Raw genomic sequence first — 10,966 nt, 5'->3', positions numbered from 1 at the left:
CCCCCCCCAGCACTCTGTCCTCCCCCCTCCCTCAACAGTTACCTGGAGCCCAAAGAGAGACTTCCTAAAAAATAAATCAGGTTAGATCGCTGCCTTGCCTAAACAAATCTGAAATCTTCCCATTGCCTCCAGGCTAAAATCCAGCTCTGACGGTCAGTCAGCACAGGTTCAACATTAGTCATCCGGAAATGCAAATCAAAAAAACCACAGCGTGATGCCACTTCACACCCTGTAGGATGGCTGTTATCAATAAAACACAATAACCAGTGTTGCGTTGAGAGATTGGGAATCTTGACATGGCTGGTGGGAATGTAAAGTGTTGCAGCTGATGTGGAAACAGTCAGGCAGTTCCTCGAGAAGTTAAACATAGTTACCATATGACCCAACAGCTCCCCTCCTACGTAAATACCAAGACACACACCCAGGACACTGTTGATCAGTTTTCTAGAGGAAATCTTTTTTTCTAGAGAAGATCTTTCTTCCCCGTTTCATTTTTATTTTTAATCCCATTTGATTCTTTCCCATCTACATTTCATTTCTTTTAATTAACATTTATTTTTGAGAGACAGAAAGAGACAGAGCACGAGCGGGAGAGGGGCAGAGAGAGAGACACACACACAGAATCCGAAGCGGGCTCCAGGCCCTGAGCTGTCAGCACGGAGCCCAGATGCCGGGCTCAAACCCTCGAGAGCCATGAGATCCTGACCGGAGCCAAAGTCGGATACTTAACCAGCTGAGCCACCCAGGCGCCCCTTCCATCCACATTTCATAACAAGGTTTCAATTTAGCCACGCTTCCCTCTACTAAACTGCATGTTCCTGGATTACAGTTTACAGGTCTAGACTGTATCATGAAGATTTAGCTCTTCCACCCACGTTTAGGCAACCACACATTTTCACGTTGGCAGCATTTGCCTTTATTAGTTTTATTTTGTTATATTGGCCTAACAATAATATTCATTGTGGATTGAATAAAATACTGATAGAATGCACTCACTTCTCAAAGATGTCGAATTAGTTTTTAAATAGAGAGTACCTGTACGTGGTAGGAAAGGAGGCAAGAAACGGAGATACAGAGAAGAGGATGCGTGCTGCTTACTGCTCACCCCACTTTCCGTTTCCCCTCCCCTAAGGCCTGTGGCAGGCAGGGCTCCCCAGGAAGCAGGCTCTGAAATGGACGGGAGGTTTAATGGGCACACCTCCTGGGGAGGGTGGGAGGCGAGGGCAGTGACGCAGTCTCTGGGGAGCCACAAGTCTCTGGCGAGCGCTGGAGCTGGGCCGGTCCTTCAGAGTGGGCAGATGGAGCCCTTCCTGGGGTATGACCTTGGTTCTTTGCAGCTACTGGCAGTCCCGTCCCTCCTCTGAGCTGACAGCTCTCCCTGAAGCTGGGGGTGAAGTCCCCCTGAAGGGGGAGCCAGGTGGCCTGGCACAGGGACCCCTGTCACCCGCCGTCACCAAGTTATGTCCAGCTCTCCCTACTACCCTTTATGGCCACATACTTATTTTTTTCTTTTATTTTCTTCTATGTCCGGAAGACCCTTCCAGCCCAGGTGAGGTGTCAGGAGCCTCTGTCTTCTACTCCCTGCACCCCCTCCCTGCCCCGGTTCCATTCCCTGCACCCCCTCCCTGATCCAAGGGGGGAGCCCACATGGTGGGTGTAGCTCAGGCAGCCTGGGGACGGGAGCCTTGAGAACCCAGGCTTTTTTCCCCCACTTTTCTTTTTTTTTTAATTTTTGCTAAGGCAACTTTCTAGGGCTCTGCAGTTATAAAAAAAACTCAACTCCCATGTGTCATTTTCTGGCAGCCGGACAGCAATGGAGCGCCCCTCAGCAAGCGCTCTTTCCCCGCTCAGGGTTTAGCATTTGATGGATGTGTTGGGTTTGGGAAAAGCAGTTGAAGGTTATCACGAATCTGTCGTAAGGAGGTTTGTTAACTTCTATTAAAAATATGGCACAGAATACTCTTTTCCGAAGACCTTGTCTCAAATGTCTGACGCATACACGCTGCCAGGCTCTTTGAGAGTCACGTGCATGATTGGCAGACAGGGTCCTGGAATGTAATAAAGGAGGATGAGCCCCCACTGGAGAGAAGGACACGCCACCCCAACATCAGGCGGCTTGCCTGTGGGATGAGCAGCATCTGCCTGGGGGGTGGGTGTGGCCCTGTCTATCTCAGGATGTGAATGCGAGACTCACCTTCCTGTCCTGTGCCCTCCCCAAGCCCCATGGCGTCTTCCCCCAGCCTGCAGAGGGACACAGTGTTCCAGTCGGGAGTCCATGCCTACAGGATCCCCGCTCTGCTGTACCTGCCTCAGCAGAAGACACTGTTGGCCTTCGTGGAACAGCGGATAAGCAAGAAGGACGAGCATGCGGAGGTGATCGTCATGCGCAGAGGAAGCTACGACGCGGCCACCCATCGGGTCCAGGTAGGGTAGGGTGAGGCTGCAGCTGTTGGGAATCCAGGTGCCATTCCATCCTCAGATGGCTGGTGTCTGGAGAGCCGAGGGACAAGACACGCTGAATCCCAAGAGGGACCCAGAGACCCCTCAGAGATGGGGGAGAGAAGATGTCTCCAGGGGATCACCTAAATCTCCCATGGGGTCACCACGAGCACATCCAGCTGGCCTGGCTGTGTCTGCTTTCTTGCATGACGGCACAAGTCAGGCAGGGAAGCTGATGTTCGGAAAGCTCCCTGCATCCCTGGAAACCCAAGGGAGGAGTAGTTTAGTGTCACATAGCTGAGGGGGATGGTGAATCCTTGCAGTAAAATTAACCTGTGGAGCAGGGAAAAGATTGGAGATTCCCAAAGGTTGGCTTGTAGACCAAGTGTGTATTTTCGATGAAGACACCCCAGGCTGGCTTATCACATTTGAAGGGCTTAATATACTCTTGTCATTACCCTGTGGCCTTTATTACACCATAGCAAGCCAGAGCATGGGGTTGGAAGCTGATGGACTCGGGGTCAAGGCCTGGTTCTACCACTTATCAGAGACATGGGCTTGGGCAACACCTCCACGCTGCCTAAGTCTCTCATTCTCCAGATGGGAGACAGAGTAACACCTGTCCCCCGGTAACACCTGCCCCCGGGAGTTAGGGATTAGTTAGATGGCATAGCAGACATCATGCTCTTGGCACGGTGTCTACCGCTGGACCTGTTCATTGGTGGGGAGCTATTAGTGGATGGAGAGAGAGGTCGGAGCTGCTGCATGTACAGCGCAGACTCGGGAACTGTGTGTGGAAGCTCGTTGTGGGTCCTCGGTACTGTGGTGCCATCCCTCCTAGGCTGCATTAATAGACTATGATGTGTAGGAAATGGGAGGTGACTGTCATATTCTGCCCTGCCCTGCTCAGACTACTGGAGTTACTCTAAGGCTTTCATTTTTCTTTTCTTTTTTTTTTTTAATTTTCTTTCTTTTTTTTTTAAATATTTTATTTATTTCTAGGAGAGAGAGAGAGAGAGACAGCGTGAGCAGGGGAGGGTCAGAGAGAGAGGGAGTCACAGACTCTGAAACAGGCTTCAGGCTCTGAGCTGGCAGTCAGCACAGAGCCTGACACGGGGCTCGAACCCACGAACCGCGAGATCATGACCTAAGCGAAAGTCGGACGCTTAACCGACTAAGCCACCCAGGCGCCCCATAAGGCTTTCATTTTTCAAGAATGGGAAACTGGAGCGGGCTGGGAAGTGGAAGGAAGCAGGGTGAAGCTGGAATGGCCGTGCCCGAATCCTCTTTGTGTGTCACGGTCAGGCACGCTGCACTGCAGGTGCTCCATAGTGGGTGTTGCTGGAAATGGCAGCGGTAGCCACGCAAATGAAGAGGGGGCCGCCTTGGAGGGCGATGGAGGGGCTCGGGCTCCGGCCGCTCTGGGGGAGGCGTTGTACGATGAATGGGGGCTGCATGACCTTTGATTTTTACCCTGTGGGATCCTCCACCAGCCCGTCTCCCCACACTGCAGTCACTGTCACTGTCACTGCCACCGGCCATCTCAAAGTTGTCCCTCTCCTCCCTCCTCTCTCCTCATATTCAGTGGCACGCCCAGGAGGTGGTGGCCCAAGCCCAGCTGGAGGGCCACCGGTCCATGAACCCGAGCCCCGTGTACGACGAGATGACGGGAACCCTCTTCCTCTTCTTCATTGCCATCCCGGGGCAGGTGTCTGAGCACCACCAGCTGCACACCAGGGTTAACATGACGCGGCTGTGCCAAGTCACCAGCACCGACCACGGGAAGTCCTGGAGCCCGGCCACAGATCTCACCGGCCTCGCCATTGGCGCAGACCACAAAGAATGGGCCACTTTCGCGGTGGGTCCGGGGCACTGCCTGCAGCTGCACAACAAGACGCAGAGCCTGGTGGTGCCTGCCTACGCTTACCGGAACCTTCACCCACTCAGGCAGCCCTCCCCATTCGCCTTCTGCTTCATCAGCCACGACCACGGGCACACGTGGCAGAGAGGGAACTTCGTGGCCCCAGACACTGTGGAGTGCCAGGTGGCCGAGGTCGGGGGCGCAGAGCAGAGGGTGGTGTATCTCAATGCCCGGAGCCCCCTTAGAGCCCGGGTCCAGGCCGAGAGCACCAATGAGGGGCTCGACTTCAAGGAGGCCCAGCTAGTGGAGCAGCTGGTAGAGCCTCCACATGGCTGCCATGGGAGCGTCATCAGTTTTCCCAGCCCGCGTGCAGGGGCTGATGCCTCGGAGAAATGGCTGCTCTACACTCACCCCACCGACCCAGGGCACAGGGTCAACCTGGGCGTGTACCTCAACAAGAGGCTCCCGGGCCCCACAGCCTGGTCGGAGCCCACTCTGCTGGCCACCGGCAGCTGCGCTTACTCAGACCTCCAGAGCATGGGCACCGGCCCCGATGGGTCACCCCAGTTTGGGTGTCTGTACGAGTCGGAGAATTACGAGGCGGTCACCTTCCTCATGTTCACCCTGAAACAAGCCTTCCCAGCTGAGTTTTCGTCTCCGTGAGCCAGCTGTGTGCCATCCAGGAAGGGCTCCTGCAGGCCCGGAATCCCCCTTCCTCTTGAACACCCCAAGTGAGAGGCTTAGGGTCCCCCTCCCTCCCCTTCCGCCCCCCCTCGTCCCCCCAGGCTTCGGCGGCCAGCTCTCAGCTCCCTTCACTCAGAGTGTGCAGAGAGGTCTGCCTCTTGGCTCTTTCTCTTCTTTGATGTTTCGGTCTTTCTCAGGGATTCGATTTTCAGCCCAGAGGTTGAAGGAACCTGGCTTCCCTCAGCCCCTCGACAGGGAAGGCAGGGAGACGTCGCTCTGCATGGCTCAGCCTGCCTGCTGCCCCCCAGCCCCCGCTTCCGTGCAGGTCTGGATCAGTGGCCGAGTCCAGCCCTTTTCTTCTTGGTAAACGCTCATTATCTTCCTGGGAAAAGACTGAGACAAAGATGTAAATTAGCAGAGGAGTGTGTGTGTGTGTGTGTGTGTGTGTGTGTGCGCGCGCGCTCACGAGCGCATGTGTGTGCATGTGCGTGCGTGCTGTGTGTGCATGTGTGTGTGCACGTGTGCATGTGTGTTGTGTGTGCACGTTTGTACATGTGTGTTGTGTGTGCACGTTTGTGCGTGCGTGTTCTGTGTGCGTGTGTGTGTGTGTGTGTGAGTGTGTGTTCTCGATGATGCTTTAGAGCAGACAGCGTGGGAGACAGCTTTGCAGGGAGGTAAGGGGGTCCAGGAAAATTAAGTTAACTCCTGAAGCTGCAACAAATCAATACAAACTTGGTGGCTTAAAACAACAAAAGTGTATTCTCTGACTGTTCTGGAGGCTGGAGGTCCAAAATCAAGGTGTCAGCAGGACCTGGGGAGAACCCTTCCCTTAGGAAGACGCCCCTTACGGCGTCTGGTGACCCCAGGTAGTCCTCGGGTCTCGGCTACCCGTGTCTTTGAATGGCCTTCTCCCCTTCTCCTGTGTTTTCTCTTCTGTCTCTTATACAGACACCTGTTGGTGGATTTGGGGCACACCTGGGTAACCCAGGGTGATCCTTCACTCAATTATCTTTGCATAGACTCTTTTCCAAAAAATGTCACTTTCACCAGTTCTGAGGGTTAGAACACAGATCTATCTTTCGGAGCCACCACTCAACCTGCTNAGTCGGACGCTTAACCGACTAAGCCACCCAGGCGCCCCCATCCTAAGGTATTTTTGTACAGGTGATGTGGCTAAAGGTAGGAATGAAATTCAGATGAATCAGAGAATTCAGAAGAGTGAAGGGGACAGGAGGGGCTGGGCTGCTGGATGTGCGTCTGTGGCACAGAGCTGCTCTGGGGCATTCAGTCTTTGCAATGACAGGCATGCCACTTGTGGGAAGAGAGAGGGGCAGAGGTGTGCTTGTGTAGATAGAGCAGGGAGAAGGCCACTCTGGCTGTCATGAGGGTGATAACCTGAGGGGGGCAGGGCCTGGGTGGAAGGGGCTGACACTTCTTGTCATATGACCCAAGTCCACTTGCCCTCCTTGCCCCCATCAGAGGCCCTCCTACCGATTGGATCCATCTAATAGTTTGATGGCAGGGATCAATGACAACAGTCATTGGTTCTTGCAATGGAGCTGAGTCTCCATGTGGCCACACAGTGGTTAAATGGGATTTTCACAGTGTAGGGAGCTGGAGGTGTGGCTTTTGTTCTGGGTGTTTTCTGGCCCTGGCCTCCTATCTGGGTGCTACTTCTCTGTGTGGGGATTTATGAAATCCAGCTGGAAGGGTAAGGAATTAGGACCTGGTCATTCCTGGGGTGGAAAGCAAGCTCCTCTCCTTTGGGGATGCCACCTGCTGTCTTCTAAACCCTGTGACTTTAGCTATGCAGATGCCAGAGGCCCTGTCAAGAGAGTGAGGGCAAGGCTGTGTGGGCCAGGGGCAGTGTACTGTCAAGAGGTTTGGAGGTAGGGTGGCCCCAGGGTGTATTATCCAAATCAGGACCCTTTTGAGAGTGAAAGGAGAATGTTATGTATAATAACACCAAGACAGTGGGCATCAACCAGGACTGTCCGAGGTAAACTGAGAGCTTTAAGAGAGAAAAACCCACAGAGGATTGTATCAGAGCTGGCCTCTGCTAACTACTCTGGAAAAGTCAGTCATCTGCTAAGGGTCTTGAGATGAGTCGGGAGTAAGATAAGACATCTAGACACTGCCAAGCTCAGACAATTATTCTCTTGGAGTCTCTCCATTCACAGAAGTCAGTGGGTCTCCATTACAAGTGCTTGTTAGAATTCCCTGGGGAGCTTTTAAACCATGATGATGCCTGGGCTCCAGCCCTGACCAACTGATTCGAAATCTCTGGTAGTGGCACCCAAGGATGAGTATTTTTTCAAATCTCCTCAAGTTATTCTAGTGAACATAAGGATCAAGAATTGCCAGCACAGATGATCTCTCAAGATTCTACTTCTAAATGTATACAAATATCAAAATCTTCTGACTTGAATAAAAAAAAAGCAATGGTTGATTTGGTTAAAGTTGAACTTATCTATTCATTGAAAAATACCACTAAGAGAATGAAAAGAAAAGCCATAGATGGGGAGAAGATCCTTATAACACATATGTCTGACAAAGGACTTGTAGATCCAAAATTTATAAACAGCTCCTACAAACCAACAAGAAAAAGACAATCCAATAAAAATGGGCAAAGGACTTGAACAGGCACTTCACGAAAGAGGATATCACAAAGGCTGCTAAACACATGGTCATCAGAGAAATGCCTGTTAAAGCCATCAGATACCCACTAGAATGACTACAGTGAAAAAGACTGACAACAGTAAATATTAGCAAGGACATAGAACAACTGGAACTCTCATGGATTTCTGGAGGAAGTGTAACTGGTATGACCATTTGGGAAAGCTGTTTAGTAGTACCTACTAAAAGTGAACATGCAACTACTCTATGACCCAGCACTTCCTCTCTGCAGTATGTGTCTAAAAGACATGAATGCAAATAGCTGCCAAAGACGTGTATAAGGATGTTTGTGGTAACTTTATTCGTAAGAGTCCCAAAGGGGAAACAAGCCAAATGTCAGTCGAAAACAGAATGGATAACCAAACTGGGCAGCATTCACGCAATGGGATAGTTCGCAGTAATGAAAGAGTGAACTACTGCTACACACAAGAGCATGGTTGTTTTCCAGACATTATGTATTGAGTGAAGGAAGCCAGATTCAAAAGACTACATACTTGATGACTCTATTTATATGAAGTTCAAGAACAGGCAAAACAAATCTGTGGTGTATAAGTCAGGAAAGTAGCTATTTCTGGAGAAGGAGAGCTGTTCACGGGGAGCTAGGAGTCTTCTGGGTGCTGGAAACATTCTACTATTTGATCGGGTGCCGATTAGGAGAGCTAATTCATATGTCAAAGTTCAATGAGCTGTACACACAAGATTTGTGTACCTTAAGTAGGTACGTTATACCGCAGTAAAAAATCAAAGTTCAACTGAATAGTAGATTTGCTGGTTTAACCTCCAAATCAATCTGTTATATTGGGTTGTAATAAAACTTGGGAACTGAATTTTTGTGATAAACTTTTTTAGGCGGAACCGTTTTAGATTTACAGAACAGTTGCAAAGATAATATGGAGTGTCCCCGTATATCCACACTCAGTTTCCCCTAATGTTAACATCTTATGTACTGTTGGCACACGTGTCAGAACTAAGAGACTAACAATGGTACGCGATTATTAACCGAACCCTAGACTTTTTCGGATTTCACCAGGGTTTCTACTAATGTCCTTTTTCTGTTCTCGGATCCAATCCAGGATACATTGAGTACATTTAGCGAAACTGAATTTTTACTATAATTTGTGTCCATGGAGACACACACATACCCACAGATTAATACACAGTTCCAGCAGCCCTCCCCTTGCCGTGTGAGGCTGAGGAGAAGGGAGGGCTTGGGGCACATCCAGAGTGGTCACCTTGGAAGGTCCAGAGCCTGGCCCCACAGGTAGGGCAGCCAGGGTGGTCTGCTAAACCCAGTAGTGCTGATAGAGAAGATCTGCCGCTCTCAGGAGAGACCCTCTCTCTGCACAGCGAGATTAGCTGAGGGCAACATGGTGGCCGCGGGGAATAACTGGAACTAGTCTATTCTTAGAGGCAAGGCCACAGGTAGCAAGATACAACCTGGTAGCCTGTAGAGATGGAAGTGAACTTGAAGTCTTTTAAGTCCACCCACCTCCTTGAGGCAGAGACCCCAGGAGGCTCTGTGAGGTCCAACGACTTCCTCAAGACCACATAGCCAGTGGCAGGGCCAGGAAAGCCACTGGGTTTCTGAGCCTTGACCAGTGTCCCCACATCTGTTCTGAGTTATCTCCATCATCCCTGCCTGACTGTCCAAGGAGTACAAAGGGTGTGTGTCCAGATCCTGGGATGTGGAGCTCTGCTTGGCCTGTCTCTGGAGGCTGTGCCCTTGGTTAACCCTGGGCACCATGCCTCCCTCGCTGGCATTCCCTCATGGCCTCACCAGAGGGCGGGGAGATGGCAGCCCGGGTGACAGATCTGGTTTACGGACTCGCCAGCCCGGGTGTCTGGGAAGGCAGCAACTCCCGCAGAGCAGAGAGGCGTCGGAAAGCTTAGTGCTCCAAGCCCTGGCTCTGCGCTGTGAGATTTTAGAGCCGGGACCACACCACCGCCCGCACAAATCCCCATCCCGTGAAGGAGAAAGGAAGAAATCCAGTATTTAAATGTGATACTTTAATCACACTGCTCACAAGGTGAGAAAGCTGACTGTACTTTTGGCAAGGTGTTTCTTTTCAGATTCCATTTTTGTACTCTTTTTAGGGAAGGGTTTCAAGGGAATCGATGCCAAACATTTGGAAGTACAAAGAAGCAGGATAAAACCACCCGTAATCCCACGAACCAGAAGCACATTTTCTTCTGGTCTTCTGTCTGTGAGATTTGCTGAGATCATGCTGCAGAATCAATGTGGGGTGGTGCTTTTTCTCCCCACTTGACATTATAGCCGAAGCATTTCCTCCATGTTGTATTCTTGCAAGAGATAATATGTCAAAGAAAGGTACTGCGAATTATGTAATCATTCTTGAGTATTAGAAATTGAAGGTACTTTGACTTCTTTTCAATTATACAAATGCTGAGATGAACATCTTTGTGAGTAAACGTTGGTCTTTATCTGTGATTATTCTGTAAAGTAAATCCTCTAAAAGGAGTTATTGAGTCAAAGATGAACATTTGAAATCTCTTGAAATGTGTGGTTTGCAAATGTAAAGTGCAACTCTCCACTCTGAATTAAAATGTCTTGAAATGGCTTTTTCTTTTATATTTTTTAGATTTTTAGATTTATATTCTGAGCTCCTAGAAAAATTGAGTTAAGTCATGCATTTTTTCCTTAATCTATAAATCCTGGTACCTACTTTCTCCCTACGTGGTTTATAATCTGGGTTAAAGACCAGCAGTAGACACACATACAGAAAATTCTAGAACACAGAGGTAAGAAAGATCTTCCCTGAGTATTCTCTGGTCTAACTTTGTTCCTCTGATGAGGGTGGGACAAAGTCCTAGGAAGGTGGGGTGACTTGCTCAGAGGCCCCTGTAGGTACCCCCCACCTTCCTCCCACTGCTCCAGGGTCCCAGCAAAAGCAGGTGGAATCCTGACAATTGTCAGTTCCTGTCCTTTTCTTTGGGCCCAAAGGGTCACCGGTTGAGCATGCAGGCCCTCCTTTCTGCCCAAGGAGGCGCTGGGTCAGTGGGTGCTCAGCGATTAGTACCTGAGTCATGTTATTTCCCTGTGGGTAGCATTTTTCTCCTTTCTAGATCTTTCAATGAGAGTGTCGTTTTGTAACCTCAGGGCCACTTGGTTTCCAATGAGAACCAAACTTCCGATGTGCTAACTACGTATACTTTTTTCTTCTTTAATCCAGACAGAAAACATGTATCCAGTACTCATTACGTGTTGGGCCCTGCGCTGATGGTAGAAAACAACAGTGAATGTCTCTGAGGCTTGACTGTGCATCAGGCATTATTCCAAGCCCTTCA

The 10,966-nt window shown here is 50.2% G+C and overlaps 1 protein-coding gene across 4 annotated transcripts in view; it reads left to right on the top strand.

Annotated features, from left to right (window-relative positions):
- NEU2 (neuraminidase 2) overlaps positions 1-4,963 on the top strand; it is a 24,164-nt gene extending 19,201 nt beyond the window's left edge. For all 4 annotated transcript variants that reach the window (XM_077758943.1, XM_077758933.1, XM_077758924.1 and 1 more), the window contains 2 exons: positions 2,220-2,424; positions 4,025-4,963. In XM_077758943.1, the coding sequence (XP_077615069.1) occupies positions 2,220-2,424; positions 4,025-4,963 (1,144 nt within the window). The remainder of the gene's footprint in view (positions 1-2,219; positions 2,425-4,024) is intronic.
- Positions 4,964-10,966: the final 6,003 nt, after the last annotated feature.

Source organism: Crocuta crocuta, unplaced genomic scaffold, assembly GCF_008692635.1.
Source record: "Crocuta crocuta isolate KB4526 unplaced genomic scaffold, BGI_CrCroc_1.0 scaffold290, whole genome shotgun sequence".
Taxonomy (NCBI): domain Eukaryota; kingdom Metazoa; phylum Chordata; class Mammalia; order Carnivora; family Hyaenidae; genus Crocuta; species Crocuta crocuta.
This window is presented reverse-complemented; position numbering and strand designations above follow the sequence as displayed.